The sequence below is a fragment of the Saimiri boliviensis genome, chromosome 2 (genome assembly GCF_048565385.1).
Source record: "Saimiri boliviensis isolate mSaiBol1 chromosome 2, mSaiBol1.pri, whole genome shotgun sequence".
Classification (NCBI taxonomy): Eukaryota; Metazoa; Chordata; class Mammalia; order Primates; family Cebidae; genus Saimiri; species Saimiri boliviensis.
The window spans coordinates 106,703,165-106,723,330 of NC_133450.1; the positions used below are offsets into that span (position 1 = coordinate 106,703,165).

A 20,166-nucleotide genomic window follows, 5' to 3' on the forward strand; every position below is an offset into this window, starting at 1 on the left:
CCTTGGAAAACAATAGCGTAAATATCCTAAATGAATGAAGAAGTAGATGAAAGTACAGGCTATGCACAACACTATGTTATTATCACCATCAAGAAAGCAAAGAATCAGCCCCAAAGGAATGGGAGGAATGTAAGAATAAACAGGAAAACGTCCTTGAGGAAACACGAGAACTGAAAATGTCTCTTTGAGCTCAGATCCAGGAAAGCCATTCCTGTTCCTGACTCTCTCTTTACACATGTGTATTAGGAGTTGTATACAACAGAAAAGGATTTGCAGAGGCAACGCTTAATGTTCATTCTGTATCATTTTAATTATCATACACATTTATGTATGCATATGCACACACACCCATAAGCAAAATTGTTCCAGGATATTAAAGTTGTCAAGAAACAGAGAATTAGGTAAATTGCCCAATGTCACGACTACAAAATGTAACTACAAAAATTCAATTCAAACTTGTAACTTCTGTTTCAGTCTTGCATTGTGTGTGTCAGATAGTGCGTGTGTATGTATGTGTGTGCACGCAAGCAATCTTTGTCCATTGTCCTGAGCACAGCTTCCAAGTATTCTCTAATAGCTAACGTCCTGAAAATACTCATTGGATGACGGGATATTTGTAATATTCCAAATGTGGAATAATTAACAGATTAACCTGAATTTCTTAAAAGGCAAACAGTTTTCTAGCTTTTTTATGAACTTAAAAAAAAAACGACATACTGGTCTCAATGATAACTGCCAGAATTACCAAGGAATAGAGATATAATCTATAAAGAGAATCTGAATTCAATTGAGAGTAGCAAGGCTACTATGAAAATTTTTTATAACTTATTGCTTTGCCATGTATTGTGATAAATGTATATGCTTTCAAATTTTATGCAAATGTCTATTCGACAACAACATGGAAGATTACTGTGCATGAGTAACTAGCCAAATTCCCACAGCTCAGGCCTGCTTCATACCAGGAGCAGCTCTTAAATGCTTAGCTTGGATATTGCTTAAATATGACTACATTCCCCTATATTAGCCATCAAAAATAACTCACTTCTACATGTGCTGGTATTAAGTCAGATGCATATTCTTTGTTCTTACTCAGAACTTGTGCAAAATTAGAGAAATGTACACTTATGATGAAATATACGGCTTGTAATTACTAAAACCTCTTTTGAACTGGCTCTCTAGAAAAGCAACAAATCAATTTGGATTAATTGTAATATTCCTATCTTGATCATTTTGGAGGTTTTACAAGGAGAAGAGAGCCTTTATTATTTTCTGTCCTACAATGAGGCATAAAATTAGTATAAATTTGCTTAAATAGCTATACTGCTCTGCTTGTAATCTCTTAAGGTTTTTGCACTGCCTACATGTAAAACAGTATTATTAGTTCTTGCAATAATTCTTTCACCACTCACACTTGAAGCAATGTGTGCTTTCACAAATCAGGCAATGTGCAAATTCTGTCATAGTAAAACATTTATTTGTTAAAGTGATATAGATTATTCAAGATTCTACAGTCTGTTAAATCATGGATGGCAATGTAAGATGGATTGATACAGAACTTGATGCCAATTTAGACATATTCTCTTTCTTAAAAATAAAAAATACTTGTAGGCCAGAAGAAAAAAAAAATTTGGTTTTGAAAGAGGATGAACCATGGTCTGATGGAGCCAGTTCCGCCAGCATCAGAGACTTTCACCTCGGCTCCTGTAGACAATTTCTTCTACGACACCAGTTCAACAATTAGCCTTTGTGAATTGAAACATTTTTGAATTTTATCCAGTAAAAATATCAGTGGCAATTTTTTTCAGGAGGGAGAGGAGAAGTGGTGCTCTTCAGATTAACTCCAGCCTCTGAAATAAAAGCAAAAGGAAAAGGAAAAAAAATAAAAAAATAAAAAAGAAAGAAAGAAAGAAAGAAAGAAAACACATAGCTAATAAGATCATTATGCTACCAATCTAAAAGTTACTGAACTGTAAGCACCCAGGCAGGAGTTTATTGCCATGAAATATAACACACACCCAAGAAAGCTATCTAAACATGCATATAAACATATAAAATGTTGCTTGGTAACTTCAAATCGGTGACTATATAAAAGTATCTTTTTTTAAAATCTAAGCGTGTGAAGCCTAGATGATTATGTAAAGTCAAAGCCACATTGTAAAATGGCATTTTCTCTTGCTTTGTTTTTCACATATATAATTTCAAGGTAAGATAAATAAGTAATAAATAGTAATTGCAGTTATTAATTCATGCTACTCAAATTTAACGAGCATTTACAATGGTTTTTAAAATGCATGTATATTAGATCAAATTTGCTCAACACTTCTAAAACCTAAATTTAAAAAAATATTCTGCTAGAAAATGTGTATGATATTAAAACTTTACAAATATTTGATTATACATTTAATGGTAGTAAATTATTCATTTTAACTTAGTTTTTCACCCACAAAACAAAATAAATGGAAAACTCACAATAACTCTTAAAGGCATTCCCTAGTTGAAATAAACATGATTTTGAAAGACAGTAACATAAAAATTATTTTACAAAAATATTAAACATACAACTGTGAAAATACTTTTCCTCTGTGTTCTCAGTCTTCATGGATTTAAGATATGTCTAATGAAGTCTGCTCCTGATGAAAATGGAAAATAATTTTTTGAGAAACATATGCTTTCATATACATGAATACAACTTTTTTTCTGTTTTCCATTCAAAGACAACTTCATGTTTACAACTTTCTATTTGGGGATTATAAAATGCATGGTGCAAATGCATCATGAAATAGAGATGAGTTTATTAAATAGTCTATATTAAAATGCTGATGTAGAATATCTTTAGATAAATTTATGTGATAAAGTTATGAAAGTATATTAAAGGTTATTTTGGTAACTTTATGTGAAGGTAGGTAAAATACTGTAAAGATATTTTATTTAAGAAATTATTTCAAAATAATTGATAACCTGAATAGTGAAATTGATTTTAGCAAAAATAATTTTGGAAAGCTAACAAGAAAGGCACCATATATGTGAAGATTGTTAAAGGACCAGTGTATATCTTACTTGTAATAAAAAAGAATTACCTTGAGAAAAGCTACTGAAATATAGTTATAATTATCATACAACACCTGAAATATACTAAGAAAAACATTGCAAAATCACTGTAAAATGTACTGGTATATATTACTAAATTATTCATTATTTGGATAATAGCACAGCTCATATTGGTAAAATTGGATATAAACAGTTTTTCCTTTTTATATTTATGTACTTCCTTTGATATAAAATGATGTTATGGTACTATACAAAATGTCAAGTTAGAAAAAGAAATAACGTAGTAAAAGTTGCAATATACCTAGAAGGAAAGTGACAGTGGACAAAAATAGCTAGTTAAAGTTTTTAAATAATAAGTATTTCCAGGATAGCAAACTTTAATTTAGGATCAAGTTAATAATTTTATAAGCTCATATATCTTAAAGATTTACTTAAATTTCACATTAAATAATACTATCAACAAGCTGTGAAATATAAATGCTACTAATTTTGAATATTAGGAAACAGCAAAAATTTTTTGAAATATGAAGTTTGTGTGCCTTGAAGATGGAGCAATATTACAATTATTAAACAACCTGGAGCCGAATAAAAACTGGTATTTGATAGAATATCCAAAATAACACTTTTTAATTTACTTATCAATAGGCAGCTCCTATAGCAATTCTATAAATATCTAAACATAAAACAAAAAATTAAGAGTATTAAACAATAAAAATAATTCAGACTAAATATGGTGAAAATGTTATAAAAACTAAAAATAATCAAGTTTTAGTAGGTTTAGGATGTTTTGGCTACTGTACTAATTTAACAGCGAGTGATATGATGCAAAAACTTTGGATAGTCTTATTAACAATACTAAAAAATAAATAGGAAATGTAAGCTATCAAAACATTAAGAGAAGAAAAGAAATGAATCAATGTGGGAAAACATTTATTACTGCCCTTATTCTAAGTGTAATTAAGAACTGTGAGACATTTTGATGTTTTATATCTAGGATTACTAAACAAGGAGATGATTTCTAAACATCATTGTTGACTCAAAGTTTCTCCCCCTTTTTTTTTAAAACAATTTGATTTAATGTTCAAATATATGTGTTAAAAGCATGCTTTACTATAAAAATTGCCAAATGTTTCCTACATAGGTGTTTATTCTATAACTCTTATTTAAAAAAATTACTTCTAAAGAATCATAGAAACCTCTTCCTGCAGAAGCAAATATTTTTCATTGATCAGTCTCACCTGGAAACATATTGAAAGCATATTTACATCATACATAAAATTTGCTTTTCTCTTTGGCTCTTATTTTATGTATTTTTCTAACACTGTCTTTTTCCATATTTTTAACAATGTTGTTATGTATTTATATATCAACATTAGCTTTTTATCAATTTATATATTAATTATCTAAAAAACTGTACTCATCTGTAACAGAGATTTTATGGCAAAGTTTACATTATTGCTTGATAGTAAATATAGAATAATCACAAGTCAAATTTATTAAAATTAGGAAGTAATTATCTTAAAGGCCTGTGCAAGCAGTCAGAGAATATGCTATAGCTCTTGTGCAAAGCTTCACACACACACACACACACACACACACACATGCACACACACACACACACACACAAACGCATACATATTTTATTGGTCAGAATACAGCAAATACTTCTTAAGAAATTTTATTTAAGGCATTTTCAGTATAAATGCAAACTACCCAACTATTTCTAACTTAACTGCCAAACAGCATAACTAATGTTTTACTGTGTTCATTGTAAAGATAAAAATATTGGCCATGCACAATGAAAATTTATATGTTAGTGCCAATTTCCATGTAGAGTCATCAGCATTAATTTTATCAGTAATGCCTTTCCCCTTTGCTCTCAATTCATTTTAGTGTCATTAAAATTTTATGATTATATTATAAAAGAATTATATTATATTTCAAGGCCACTCTACTTCTATACACATTCCAAAAGGCTTCTAAAAAAGAAAATTGGCATGGGGCATGTTATGAATAATGGAAATGAAATAAGTGTTTTAATTCTCTATGCTCAGAAAAAAATTCATCTTAACAGGTACCTCAGTATGATTGGCTACAGAAAACCCCAAACTAAAAATTGGCAATCACAAAGGGTCTCTGCCTGCTCTCCACCTCATTTCATTCACACAATGACAATGTGAAAGGCTATGAACACAGGTCACACACTGTCGTCAGTAGAGGCATCACTGTTTGATCTGCTCACAGTGGTAGACATAGGCCTGCTGTAGCACAAATCATTACCAAGGATCAACAATAGTTACCTTGGGGTCATACAGTAACTTAAATCTAATAATAGAAACTTAGCAAGGAGCGGGTTAATAAGAGAAGAATGTATCCTTAAACTTATTATTTGTCTTTGGATTTGTTTTACTTGCTAATATTCATAGAAGGAGGAACAAGGTAGCCTAAGCAGGAAGGAAAGTTTTCTATAATATTATGACAGCCATTATTTTTAATGATATTTTCTTAACTTTTTGAAATACTAATCACTTTAAGATAGTCATTATAGGGCCGGGTGCGGTGGCTCAAGCCTGTAATCCCAGCACTTCGGGAGGCAAAGGTGGGTGGATCACGAGGTCAAGAGATAGAGACCATCCTGGTCAACATGGTGAAACCCCGTCTCTACTAAAAATACAAAAAATTAGCTGGGCATGGTGGCGCGTGCCTGTAATCCCAGCTACTCAGGAGGTTGAGGCAGGAGAATTGCCTGAACCCAGGAGGTGGAGGTTGCGGTGAGCCGAGATAGCGCCATTGCACTCCAGCCTGGGTAACAAGAGCTAAACTCCGTCTCAAAATAAAAAAAAAAAAAAAAAAAAAAAAGTCATTACAAAAAGCCTTATGTATGTATCACACTGGCAAATCTTGTGCTATATCTAGTGGTACAAAGACTTCCAAATAAATTAGTTATTTCCAAATTCCATTTCTAATAATACAGAAAAATAAAAACATAAATATAATTATATACAATGTGCCCTTTCAAATGTGAATTTTTAGGAAATTCTTTAAATTGATAATTGAAAAATTACTTAGACATTTACGCACCTGCTACCAAATTTTGATATAACATTTAGTACCCTTTTGGCTTATGTTTTTTATACATTAATCATCTTCTTCTAATCCTTATCTCAGGGTATCTTAAATTTCAGGTTGGTTAGATATGATTTATTAAAGTTACATGATAAATGAACTTTAAAAATGAAAGATAGCGAGAGAAAGAGGAACAGAGAGTGATGGGTAGAGACAGGGGGAAGAGAAATGAGAAAAGTTAAAATTGAGACTGAACAAAAGGGGTGGTGGAGAAACAAGACACCTTCATGCCGGTCAATTCACTGCAGGCAACAGAACACAAAACATGTGCCAGACATTGTGCTATTGATTGTTTCCAATGAGCCATCTGCTCTTTTTTGCAACATAAGAATGGAATTCTAAATTCAGTAAAGAAATGATGCATGAAAACATTTTGATTTGTGGATGGAATTCATTAGGGAAGACCCTGAAAATTGACAAAGTTATTTTTCTTTTAAATATAAAATGTTAAAAACCAAGACCCTATTTTTACGACCAGCAAATAAATCAATGACCTTTTTTAGATCTGTTAAAAGCAGATTTTGTGTGTGTGTGTGTGCCAAACCTCAAGCAAATGGCTGATGCTTCCAGCTGTTTGAACAGATTGCTAAAGTGCTGCTCTGCTCTGGAAACACACTCTCCAGTTCAATTAAAATTCAAGAATCAAATACTCATTTCAAACATCAAAAAAAACAAAACAAACAAACAAAAAAAACACTCAAGAATAATTGATTGCTGACAAAGGAATACCATGAATATTTCATATGTAGTCTTTTGCTCCATTTTAAAGAGGCTTCATTCATTTTAGATAACATTGAAACATTTCTGTTCATCTGTTTTTAATGAGGCATGTGTCACCTCAGCTCTTATTAGGATATGGAGGTCATGGATAGGAGTAAACACATTCTTATCAAGGTACTCTCTTCACATTTGGAAATATTTCTAGAACTGCATATTACATCATGTGTGACTACAAGAGTAACTCCAAAGTTATATGCATTATTAGTATTTACTTAATTTCTCAGAGGACAAATCAGAGATGTTTAGTTAACTTAAAATATCTCTGAATTTAGAAACTGTAAATTCACTTAACCAAACTAAACTTCAGTCTGCACTGTTGAACACTGTAAGTAAATTCTAAAAGAAAATTACAACGAGCTACACAAATTAACAAACCAATTACTTAAAATTAACTTATAAAAAGTGTATACCCACTTAAGTGTTGAAGTACGTTACAGGTAATAAGAATCTCACCTGTGTTTCCTGGACAATCTGGTCAACATTAGTCAGCAAAGCATCTGGGAATAAAATGTTCAGTGTCATAAACAATTCATATTTTAAAGAAATAGATTCAAAAAACTTCTTACTGAAATCTTGGTAAGACTTTATACCAAGAATTAACAAAGATTCATCTAAAGTTTTTTTTTTTTTTTTTAACTTATCAGTTCATGGGCTAATTGCAATTGACTTTTATAATATTTCAGTTCTCTATGACTACTTTCTTATTCCTAATGCTTAAAAATAGAATTTTCAAAAATGTTACTCTAATAACTAAAATGAGTGATTTTCAATATGGATTTGCTTTTCCTGACATAGTTCAATAAGATAATCAAGTTTCTGTTCATTTTCCCTATTCACAGTTGGCATTTCAACTATATAGATTCATATGATTAATATCCAAATATCATCAAGGAAAAAGAATTCAAAGCAGAAAATATAGTTTAACTATGTTCCCCATATATAGTATAAAATAATCATTTATAATATTAACCATCATTCAGTACCCACTCCACAAATAATAGCTAATGTTTTAACAAGTACCTGTTCATCCTTGTGTAAAACACTAACATTCTAAATACAAACTTTCTTCCCTTAAATATTTATATGTAGGTTCCAATTGCCTATAAATGTTTAATACCATTACATAAACCTGTGCAGCACACATTCTATTTCCTTCCAAAATGTCTTCTTCTTAAGCAAATCTTCTAATCACTGAGAATTGACACATGAGAGAAAACTAGGAGTAAACATTAAGTCCTTCTTAGGTTTCACAAGTGAGTGTCACGAGACTGAGACAAATCATTTTTTACAAAACCTTCAGCACAGATATTCATGTAAATATACAATGGCCATTGGAGATCAGATTTTACATAAAAGCAATAATAGGACATGTTCACATTATAGATGAAAAAATGATTACATAATTGTATTATGGTAGAGCCAACAGCCAACATAGTATATTTCATAAGCTCCTGACTTTACCCAAATAATTATTTATTAGGCATATTCTATAGCGAAACATAATATGTACATAGCCTATGTGTCAGGTAAAATTAAATGTACAACCACTTCCAAACACAAATACTTTAAATGAAGGGGCCAGCATGGCTTTTTCCTGAATGAATTTGAAAATATTTTGTTTTTAAACTTCATAAACATAACAGCCACTGAGTTTGAAATGGATGAAATTAGGTTACAGAGGTGGTTACCATTAAAAATGCATAAAATTAAATTTGTGCTTTATAGTCTATTGTTATCTAATAAGTAACAGGTATAATTTTTACAGTTTTTCTGGGAGAAGTTCTCTGATAGCCAGCCCATTCAAATCTATGTTTTTTCATGTAATTGCAATTTAACTTATATTACAGGACATCAAATTATGATTTTAGCTGATTAATATTATGAGTATAGATATTTATATGTCTATGTAGTATATATACAGCCAGATATTTGTTGAGCACATATATATTTATACAAATATATGTGATGTATATATTTATTTGATGTTAACTTTAGATCCCAAATTTTGACTTTGAAAGAGATGAACATAATCAGAAGACAATCATTTTAAGTATACCGTTACACTTACCAAAGTAATCAGTGATTACATTGTTATATTGACTCCATGTGTAATTTCATGAATTTCCCAATGCATTACCATTACCTTAATGAGGTAATTTACTACTAAATATATTCCTGGTTATAAATTGTTACTTTCTATATCCCACTTCAGATAACACCACATTTTTAGGATGACTCAATCACAATATGTTTACCACTCTTTTTATATTTTAAGTGGTCTTCTGTATACTGCTACAAGAATTGACTGTTTCCATGGGAAAATATAATAATAAATGAATAAATAAGAAATATATGAGCAAACTAATTTTATTCATAATCCCATTGTGTATTTATCTAGCATGGGAAGAAAAAGACTGAGTAACCTGTCCTTTGAAAGTAAAAATTCAAATATTGATTTTGATCATTTATTCTTTTCTCAATGCCATTTTAAAAATGATATATTTCTTGTCTATACATTTCATCAAATGTCACTAACATTCTAAGGTAAAGTGTTATTATTGGCAACATAAGAGGATAAGAAAAATATCCTTTCCATACATAATCCATCGCTGTGTAGAATTCCTTTCCTCAAAACACTTCACACTTACACAGAAGCATACATTGTTAAAATAAAATCACTGGACTGTTCTTGAAACAGGGGAAGGATGAGCAAGGGAAAGACAGTAGATAGTCTTCATTCTATCTAACATAAATGAACAATGTTTTCTTAGTATTATAAAATGTAATTGGAAATCAACTATGTTGAGAAGACAATGGCTTGTGTTTGCTATCTTCTTAAGAAATGTCTCATAGGTTCACAATTGTACCTACAAGATGATCCTTTACATTTAAGGATTTTAAAAAACTCCTTGAATTAAAAAAACCTTAAATTTATTACTATAACAAAAGAGAAAAACTTAAATTTAGGAACTAAACTTCTAAAAATTTTAGCTTTATGAATGATATAGTTTCTTTTCAAAACTACAAGTAAATAAAACAGTAAAATTCATATGAATGCAAGTACTTTTAATAGAAGAAAAAGTACTTTATAAAACAAAAAAATATTTCTGGAGACAAATGGAACACACTTATTTTTTTAATTCTTTACAAATTTGTGGAGAAAGTATGCATCTTTCAAAGATTACACTTGCTACATTTAGAGATTTCTTAGAATGGTTCAAAACTTACATTCCAAAATTTTAAGTAAAATATATCTACAAAGCAGGTAAAAATCACTGTTTTAAAGCATGAAACAACTTACTGAGACCTCCACTGACTCCTGTAATGGTTAGAAAAAAAAAAAAAAAGGAAATAAATTGGCCACCGTTTGGGTGTTACTGTGTCTAATTTATTTATTCATTTATTTACTTTTCTTCTTCTTCCTCTCTTTGGAGATAGAGTCTCGCTCTGCTGCCCAGGCCGAAATGCAGTGGGGGAGATCGTGACTCACTACAACCACCGCCTCCTGGGCTCAAGTGATTCTCCTACCTCAGCCTCCCAAGTAGCTGGGACTACAGACTCCCACCACCATGTGTCTAGCCAATTTTTTTGTGTTTTTACTAGTGACAGGGTTTCACCATGTTGGCCAGACTGGTCTTGAACTTCTGACCTCAAGTGATCCGCTCCTCTTGGGCTCTGAAAATGCTGGGATTACAGGTGTGAGTCATTGCACCCGGTCACCGTTTCTTCTTTACATTGTACTTTATTTACTTACGTATTCATATATTTTTAGACTAAAATAAATAATATCCTTAAACTAAAATATACTGCTTCTTAAAAGCTTTAGGCTGCTTTAGATGTTTCATTATCCCTTTATGACACTTCTGTAATAATAGTTTTGTATTTTCAATTGAGGGATAATTATTCAAAAGGAACAAAAATAATGCAGGAATGCAATTAAAAATATTTGAAGTAAATTTCATTTAAAATATGCATAATGGCAAACACATTATTGTGTTTGTTTCTCACATTGAACAAGCTGAAACTAGAATGTAAAATGACAAAAATGAGAAAACATAATATGGTCAGACACAACAAACAGCAAACCACATGCTTCATACAGATGACTGGTTAAACGAGAAATACAGTAATAAATGACAGAAAGGAAAACAAGAAAAGGACAGAGAATTTGTTGCTCACGGTAATATATTATTTAGATTACAAATCTAATTAATGAAAATTCTTATTTTGACACCCCCCTCCCTATCCACATTTATTTATCTATTTATTTACTCATTTATTCATCTAAGCAACAATTTTGTTTCAGATAACATGATAGGTAATATTATCTCCAACTTTTCCATAGACTTACTTTTCAATCACTTTACAGTGCAATTACTTTAAGCAAAAATGTCTTTATATGTATATAAACAAATAAAAAAAAGTGACCCTCTTGATAATCCAGTCTTTTGTTAATCTTTCAAAATATAGACTTTTTTAAGGGTAAAATCTCAGGCCACATATTCTCCTTTCTATCATTTTTAAGAACAAGTATTCAAGCATTTGGTTTAAATGTTGTAAAAATGGTCATACTAAAAATATCTTAAATAACATATTATTTTCAGTGGTGTTAGTCAAACAAAATAAATCTCATATGGTTAAATATCATGTAGTTTTAAATGTCTATGAGAAATACAAGATATTTAATCAAAGTTTCATTAGAAACATAAGTAGGAAATTTTCTTTTAAAAATACTGGAAAATACAAAGTAAGTTCATCAGTAACTTAGAGTTCATATGTTAACTTTGCTAATGTTGCCTGATTTCAGAGCATCCTTATCTTTGACCACAGCCTTCATAATTCCAGAAATTCTTTGAGGATTCATTTCTTTAAGTCTTAAAAGCATTTGTATGTTCAATATTTTTTAATACTAGGCTGATAAATCTAAGAGGGGTAAATTTAGTTAGCTTCTACCAATCAACACTTTTGTGTTGAATTGCGTAATTGATGTTCATTAAAAATATGAATTTTTGCAATTGATGTTAATTAAAAATATTTAGTTGGGATTAGAGCATTACTACATTAATGGTGCTGAAAACATATTTCACTCTGAGTGCTGCTTTTCATTTCACCAACTATTACCACATGTGATCTCATCTATTCCTTAAAAGAAATACATAACTGAGCAGTGAAGGGTGATCACACCTTGCAAATGTGAAAGGCAAACATTTTAGAAACAGAAGCAGGACAGAAGGGATTTAGCAAACACCTAAATAAATAAAAGCCCACTGGATAATTATTTTCAACACTGGCACTGAAAGTAATCTCTAACTGCTTTAATCTTACATGCTATTGAATGCCATCATGATACATTGTGTATGAGAAGATGTGGCTCTGTCAAGTTAAAAGTAACTGAAATTGTTGTAAATGCTTCTAACAGAAGGAAATTAATCCAACATTCCTCACTTGTGTCTTAAGTGGTATTTCAAGTGATCTGAAAAAGTTAATAAACTTTTACTGTGTGCTTAACTTACTCCCAAGGAGTACTTAATGTAAGATAGTAAAGTACTGATCTTAAGATATTACAGCTAAAATGTCATTTATTTTGTGGAAAGGAATTGGTCTAAGTTCTCACATGAGACTTATTCTCAAAACATAATAAAATGAAACCTTTTTGATGTTAACCTTGTTTACAGATCTTTAACAAAACACCATTAAGTTAGCATATAATTAAGTTTTTCAAGGAATGAATAGAAACATTTATCTATAGACCTTGATTTCAGTAAATTTCCAAGAATTCCACCTTATCCAGGAGCAATATTAGTTTCTACTATATTTAAAATCTCGTTTTAAAAAATTATGTATTCCCACTAATTGGCATGATTTCTAGTTGAATTTACCACAGTTTTTGGTTAAAATAGCAAATGCATTTACTTTAAAAGAAAAACATTCAAATGCAAAACTATAGTGCAGAAGGGAAAACACCACTATCTGCTTAATGAGCAATGACTTATAAATATAATGAGAACACCATTAGAAGTTTTAAAATTTTACTTGCTGATAAAAATAAACACTCCTTTGATAAAGGCAGTCTTCCATGTTTGTCTCCCTCTTATCTTGCATTAAGAACAATATAAAGCTCACTCATTCAGAAAATGTGTATTAAATAAATGAAGACACCTTCATATTATTAGAGTGTTGATGAATCCAAAATAAATTGTACTTTTTTCTCCTTTCCACTGAAAAAGCTGTGTCATGGAGGAGAAATATCTTAGAACCATTAAGGCACCTGAACCAAAGATGTTTAGAGGGAAATTATTTTAACATTATCTCAGTATACTAACTGACTCTTTTATTTTAAATAATTTAGCAACATAAAGTTGTTCTACAACATTTCCCTAAAAATAAAGGCAACACTATTACCACTGAAAGAAAATATACAGCCTACTTATTAAAAAAATATCAATTATCCATAGGTGGCCCTTGGTAAAATTGGAGAACATATCATTTTTATGCAATGCTTACTTTTTCTGTAACAATTTTTATTTTTTAATCTGCTGTTACTAGTCCTAGAATAGGGACAGGCACTGCTGCTATGTCATGCTTTTTCCCTCATCCATTTTATTTACGTTTCCTTCCAGTATACATATACATACATACATATATAAGTTATATATGTATATATATACTGTACCTGAGAAGGTTTATTTATAGACAGCATTGGAATTGCAAATTCCAATTTTCTATGTGAGTTCTCAAAATGATTTTTCATGAAAAAGAAATAAATGACACAGAGCTTTCCAGTAGCCCCTCAGAATTTGAGAGTTGCTTTTCCACTATGACCATCAGAACAGTCAGACTGAATAAACATCCCATTCATAGACATGCTTCTTTTAGAAAACAGTCCACATGTGTTCGGTGAGTTAATATAGCAATAGTATTCCTTTAATTCTCCATTGAGGGAGTACTCGTGCCTTGCTCTGGATCTCTCAGCAGGCAAAGTGAGAAACTTACTTGGCTTTGTATGTGCTCTTTTAGATGTGGGTCCCTCTCTGACAGAATCGGGAGGTCGGCTAGCTAACTGCAAGGCAGTTGAGTTGTTCCTGTTAGTGTTTTGGGACTCAACATTTGTGCCAACTTCATTCTGTGGTTCGGTACTTGGCTTTGGGCCAGTCTTTCTTTTCTGCTTTTGGGACACAGAAGTGCTTGAAGTCCAGGAAGGAGGCAAAGCAGAGGTAGTGGTAGAGGAGTCCTGACTCGAACAGGTTTCTGAAGATTGAATCACATTGTCAGTGGCAGCTTTGCAGCACTGGGCATTCTCTTCGTGTCCCACAGCTTGTTTGGACACAGACTGGGGCAGGGTTACACTGCAGCCTTGTATCTGAGCCCCATTAGTTTGAGAATAAACATTGCTAACCTTGGTGACCTTGTGTTGCCCATTATTGTTGCAAACCTTATACCGGATCATCAGAATGATGATGAATACCAGCACAGATGCTACAATGATTCCACCAATAATGATAATCATGGTGCCTCCCAAAAATTGGGACTGCATGAAATGGCAACGCACATAATCCTGTTCCGTAGTAAACTGGATGCAACCCACGATTCTTGTGGCAGTGAGGGAAGTGATGCCATCATCATATATGGCCAAGACACATAAGTCATACATAGTTCCAGCAGCCAGATTATTGACCAGAAAAGTTTTGCTCGTAGGAGGTATCATTCTGAGGGACAATGGAATTTGTGTTAATATTAAAAACAAAACAAAACATATACACACAAAGTCATCATGACTTTAGTTTGGTGTATTTTAGTATTCATTAAGATAAGCATATTTATAACATACGATTTATTGGAAAATTATCTAATCTCATATTTACCCTGATAAAATGGCTAAAAGTCACTGTCAGGGTCTGCACTATATTAATTGTGCCTGGACCAGGCCTTCACAAGCTTACTAATTATATTGCTTGGCAAAGGAGGACTCCTAATAAAAAACACTGCTAAAAAATCATTTATGACAAATTACTTTTGAAAGGTGTGACTATGACATTATCTGACTACTAAATAAAACATTTAGCACTTGCAATACCTCTATGACTAAAGGCCAATTTGAAGGAAGGGTAAATGTTGACAATCACATTAGAAATCAGAATAGAAATGCATTTCATAGCATTTATTTTCCAAACCAGTAAAATGAAAGGGTCCCCAGTACATATGTATTTAATAATGAAGATTATTATTAAGATGAAAGTATTTTCTTTACAAATCTAATTCTTTTTTAATGCTGTCATCACTTGGACCCCTTTATGTTTTAATCTATAAATTAGCATAATGAAAATATGTAGGTAATATTATCCTAGAGACATGAACAAGCAATGCTGTTGGCCATAGCATAAATCCCTCATCCCACAGTACACTACCACAAATTTCCATCAGAGCACATTTAATAAAGTATAAGAGTTTAGGCAAGGTGCAGTGGCTCACACCTGTAATCCCGGCACTTTGGGAGGCCAAGGCAAGTGGATCACCTGAGGTCAGGAGTTTGAGACCAGTCTGACCAATTTAGTGAAACCCCATCTTTACCAAAAATATAAAAATTAACCGGGAGCAGTGGCAGGTATCTGTAGTACCAGTACTCAGGAGGCTGAGACAGGAGAATTGTTTGAACCCAGGAAAAAGAGGTTGCAGTGAGCCGAGATGGTGCCATTGCATTCCAGCCTGGGTGACAGAGCGAGACTGTGTCTCAAAATAAATAAATAAACTAATTAATTACTTTTAAAAAAGAGTTTATAGACATCTCTGAATCAACTTCATTCTAAAAGTTTCTTTTTGATGTCTGTTTTCCACTGTTTCTTCAGTCGCAACCAAATATGACCTAACTTAAAAATAAATAACAGGCATTACTAAGCATTTTGTGTACATTAAAATTTAATCTTTCCAATTATCTTATGAGACAGGCATTATCACTATTTTATAAATGACAAAAAGTTAGGGTCAGGAATTCAAGTAATTTCTTCAAAGTTACACAGAATTTTACTTGTCATAGCAGGATTAAAATTCTGGAATTTGGAAAATAAAACCTGGCTTACTTCACAGAGCTAATGTTTCAAATATACAGAATATCCAAGAGCTACAGAAAAGTGAGGGGTGAGGAGGGGTATTTGTCATTGACAATAGCCCATGGGTTATGTGAAGAGCCTGGTATGACAAGAGAAAATTACTTTAAGTTAATATATATGTATCATAGTCCACATTACCATATATTTAGTGATGGAAGGGTATTAGAGACCTTTAGTCTAATTTCTTCCTTGTAATAATAAGGAATTGAAACTCAGCCAGGTAGGATTCTCCCCAGGACAGGTCACATGACTAGATAGGATAGGTTTCATTTTGCCTACTAGTCTATGCATTTTTCTTAATTACTCTCATTTCCATACAGGAATGAAAATAAAATTACATTGAATAATTCGCCTGGGAACATAGGAACTGAGCTGGTCTGATTTCTGACTAATCTTAAACAGAAAATATATATATCTGTCTTTCAAAGCCATGGTTTTGCAACATTTCCCAGGGGGTAATAATAGTCTCTCCCAAGTGGAATTATAAGAAAAGATAAAAATGTGTATTTTTAACTGAAAATTGGACAAGATGTGACTATAAATCAATGAGGCTGAACTTTAGAAAAACATACCAGAAATTCTTTAGCAGGTGCAAATTCTCCTTCATCATCCTTACTTGGAGGTTACATACCTAATTCCAGTGATACCTTCACTGCTCAAATTATTTATAAGGTTTCTTTTTGGAACTGTCTTAAGAACCAGTACCCATGAGACAACATGACCACACACACACACACACACACACACACCCCTTAATCACTCAAAAATCAGTCTCATTATTTTATAGTTACATCCTATTTTTGACCAAAAATGGCAATACCCATCTTGATCACCCACCTTATTGACAAGACTTGACTCCAAATGGCTTTTGCTTGTTTCCAAAATTCAAATTCACCCTCAAAAGACGAAGATTTGCCACCACTGAGGATATTCAAAATAGTATGACGAAGGTTCTAAAGATAATTCCAAAAGTGCTTTGAGCAATGGCAGCATCATTGGGATAATGGTATAGCCTCCCAACGTGACTTCCTTGAAGGAAAGAACACTCATGTGGATGTGTAAGTTCTGGTATGTTTTTGAATTTTTATAATAAATCAGTCTTGTTCTCTGATAGTCACATCTCTTAGATGAGGGGGAAAAAAAGTAGGTAAGCATAAAATTAAATATAAATTAGAGCTCTAAAATTAATACCATTCAAAATATCTCCCCACCTGTATTACCACCTTTTTCAGGGCTTAGACTATGCACTTTAAAATATGAAACTACAACACAGGACAGCACTGCCGATTAAAAAAATATTAGTAGTACATTAACAAGTTCTACACTAACAGGCATGGCAAGTATACAAATTTGCTTAATTTTTCCTTACCTGTAAACAAGGGTGTCATCGTAAGTACCATTGTACTGGATTTGAAACATACGTATTCCAGGGATGTTTCTTTGAAAATTAAATTTAAGTAGTGCTGTTGATGATGTAGCTTCTGCCACCACAATTTTATCTTGACTCAATTTCGTATCACCATTACTACTGCTCGTATTAGACCCTGACTTGGTAGAAGTTGAGATATCTGAAGAACCAGGATCAGGCTCATGGATATGGTTTGTACTGTTTAGTAAGTGAGGGAGCTTAATTATATGAAGATCCACTATTTGTGTTGCTTCCCCAGCAGGATTGGAAGCAATGCAGGTAAAAGCACCTGTATCCTTTACAGTTGTTATAAGAATGTCAAGTGTTCCATTATCATACACCAGAGATCTTGTTGCATTTGAAATAAGCTTCCCTTCAGGAGAAATCCAGTGGATTGCAGGCTCAGGGTCTCCCCTGGCTTTGCACCTCAGTGTTGCCCTTTGTCCCTCCAGGACTCTCATCTCATGTGTATGACGAGTAATGAGAGGAGGCTCACACAAAAACTCTTCTTCAGGAATTGACCAAAAGTAGCGGCCAGTTAAAAGTGGAGGAGAAGCACAGGTCTCTAAGTCATCTTCTCTGGATAGACGCCTCAACCACAACAATTCACAATTGCAATGCAAAGGGTTTCCACCAAAACTTAATGCAAAAGTAGATGGGCTTATGATTCCTGAGGTTGCTAGTACCTGAGCTCGCTGGAAGAGAGGGTCAGGTGGTAGCTTCTGCAATTTATTTGATGTCACATCTAACCGAGTCATCTTGTGCAAATGGGAGAAGGTCCCCTTAGGAATGTTATCAATCATATTGTGATCCAAACTGAGGGTATGCAAGCTAACCATCTTCTCAACAGCATCCCAAGGAATGGTTTCTAGATTATTATAGGACAGATCCAGCTCCTCAAGGGCGAAGACATCATCAAATGCTGTAGAGGAAATTAAAGTCAGCTGATTGTTGTTTAATATCAAATGATGAAGATTGGAAAGACCACTGAACATATCATTTGTAATTTTAGTCAATCTGTTGCTATTCAAATGCAAAGCCCTCAAATTTCGTAGGTCAGCAAAAGCATGAGGTGTAATAAAACTTATTGTATTCCTGGATAGAGTCAGGTCCACCAAGCTGGTCATATTGGCAAAATCTTTCCTTTTAATATTTGTAACAAAATTGTCTGCCAACCGCAGTTCCACAGTTCTTCTGTCAATGTTTGGTGGAACAAATAAAAGCCCTTTCTTGGCACAAAGGGTTGCAAGATTAGGAGACAAAATCTGACAGACACAACGCTTTGGACAAATCTGAGCTTTCACTGCTATGCCAATGAAAAACAGATAAAAAAGAATTTTTTCCATTGTAGATCAGATTTAAGAGCCTGTAACAGAAGACACAAAGTAGAATGTTAGCATCCAATGATTTAATTCATATTCATATTTCTACTAGAATAATATTTGTATGCAATCTAGAATGAGAAATAATTTCACTTGTTTACTTAACAAGTATTAATATTTATTCTGTAGTAGACTCTATAATGGACACTAGGGATGAATAATATACCATCAATAGTTTCATGGGATTTAAAATCAAGTGGGAAAAACAAAAAAAGTCAAAAGATTATTATAATTCTGTAAATTAAGGGCCATTTTTAAAGTATGTCCAGGGTACTCCATGGCTGAACTAAAGGGATATCCAGCTCAGATTGTAGGCCTGGAAGTTTAGGAAAACATCCCCTAGATTCTAAAGGACCTTTTTTTTTACGTAAAGATATTTTTTAAATTAGAGTATATTTTAAGATTTGTAAGCAGGTCAATTCAGTAGCCTAAAAGGAAACAATAAAGGACAATATTTGTTAGCTTGCAGAATGAATGACCTTTGAAGGTAACAAATTCTTTAATTTTAATTTTTTTATATTTACAAATTGTCTTGGCATAGATCAGCCTTTACTTTTTTTTTTTTTTTTTTTTTTTATTGTGAGACGAGTCTTGCTTTGATGCCCAGGTTGGAGTGATCTTGGCTCACTGAAACCTCTGCCTCTGAGGTTCAAGCGATTATCATTCAGTCTCTTTGAGTACCTGGGATTACAGGCGCCCACCACCATGCCTGGCTAATTTTTGTATTTTTAGTAGAGACAGGATTTATCACGTTGGCCAGGCTGGTTTCAAACTCCTGACCTCAGGTGATCCACCTACCTCAGCCTCCCAAATTGCTGGAATTATAGGCGTGAGCCACTGTGCCCAGCCAACTTTCACATCTTAACTGGAAACACAAAAATTGTATTCTCAAATATAACAAGGTTGAAAGTTTTCCACAATAGCTTCAAGTTTCCTAAATAGTAAAATACTTTATTAGTTATAAACGTGGATTTTTAAAGATACATTCTGAAAAGCAGCTACTAGTGCTTTCACTTAACAGTATGTTCTAAACGGTATCATATTGTTATCCTTCTTTTAAAATCTCAATAAGGTTACATGTATCCAAATTTAACAAATTAACATTTTGACAATTTTCATTTTTCTGTTTGATCTTGAGTTTATGGTATTGAAATCAATCTTCAAAAATAAAATTAATAGCTTACATGTGATTAAAAGTTCTCATATATTGCATCAAGTTTTCTTTTTTTTTTTGAGACAAACTTTTGCACTGTCACCTAAGCTGGAGGCTGGAGGGCAATGGTGCAATCACGGCTTACTGCAGCCTTGATCTCTCCAG

General features: G+C 32.5%; 1 protein-coding gene across 11 annotated transcripts in view; it reads right to left on the reverse strand.

The window, feature by feature from the left end:
* Nucleotides 1-285: 285 nt before the first annotated feature.
* Nucleotides 286-20,166, reverse strand: part of LRFN5 (leucine rich repeat and fibronectin type III domain containing 5) — a 268,042-nt gene continuing 248,161 nt past the window's right edge. For 5 of the 11 annotated variants that reach the window (XR_012516374.1, XR_012516372.1, XR_012516375.1 and 2 more), the window contains 3 exons: nt 17,428-18,832; nt 7,408-14,660; nt 286-1,847 (listed from right to left, as the gene is read on the reverse strand). Coding sequence is in view for 4 of the 11 variants with exons in the window: in XM_010341120.2 (XP_010339422.2) it covers nt 2,604-2,630; nt 7,408-7,451; nt 13,948-14,660; nt 17,428-18,812 (2,169 nt within the window). In the remaining 7 variants the exon portion in view is untranslated. Of the gene's footprint in view, nt 1,848-2,559; nt 2,631-7,407; nt 14,661-16,895; nt 17,012-17,427; nt 18,833-20,166 lie in introns of those variants that run through there. The other 6 variants (XM_010341120.2, XM_010341121.3, XM_074394006.1 and 3 more) reach the window with 6 other exon arrangements.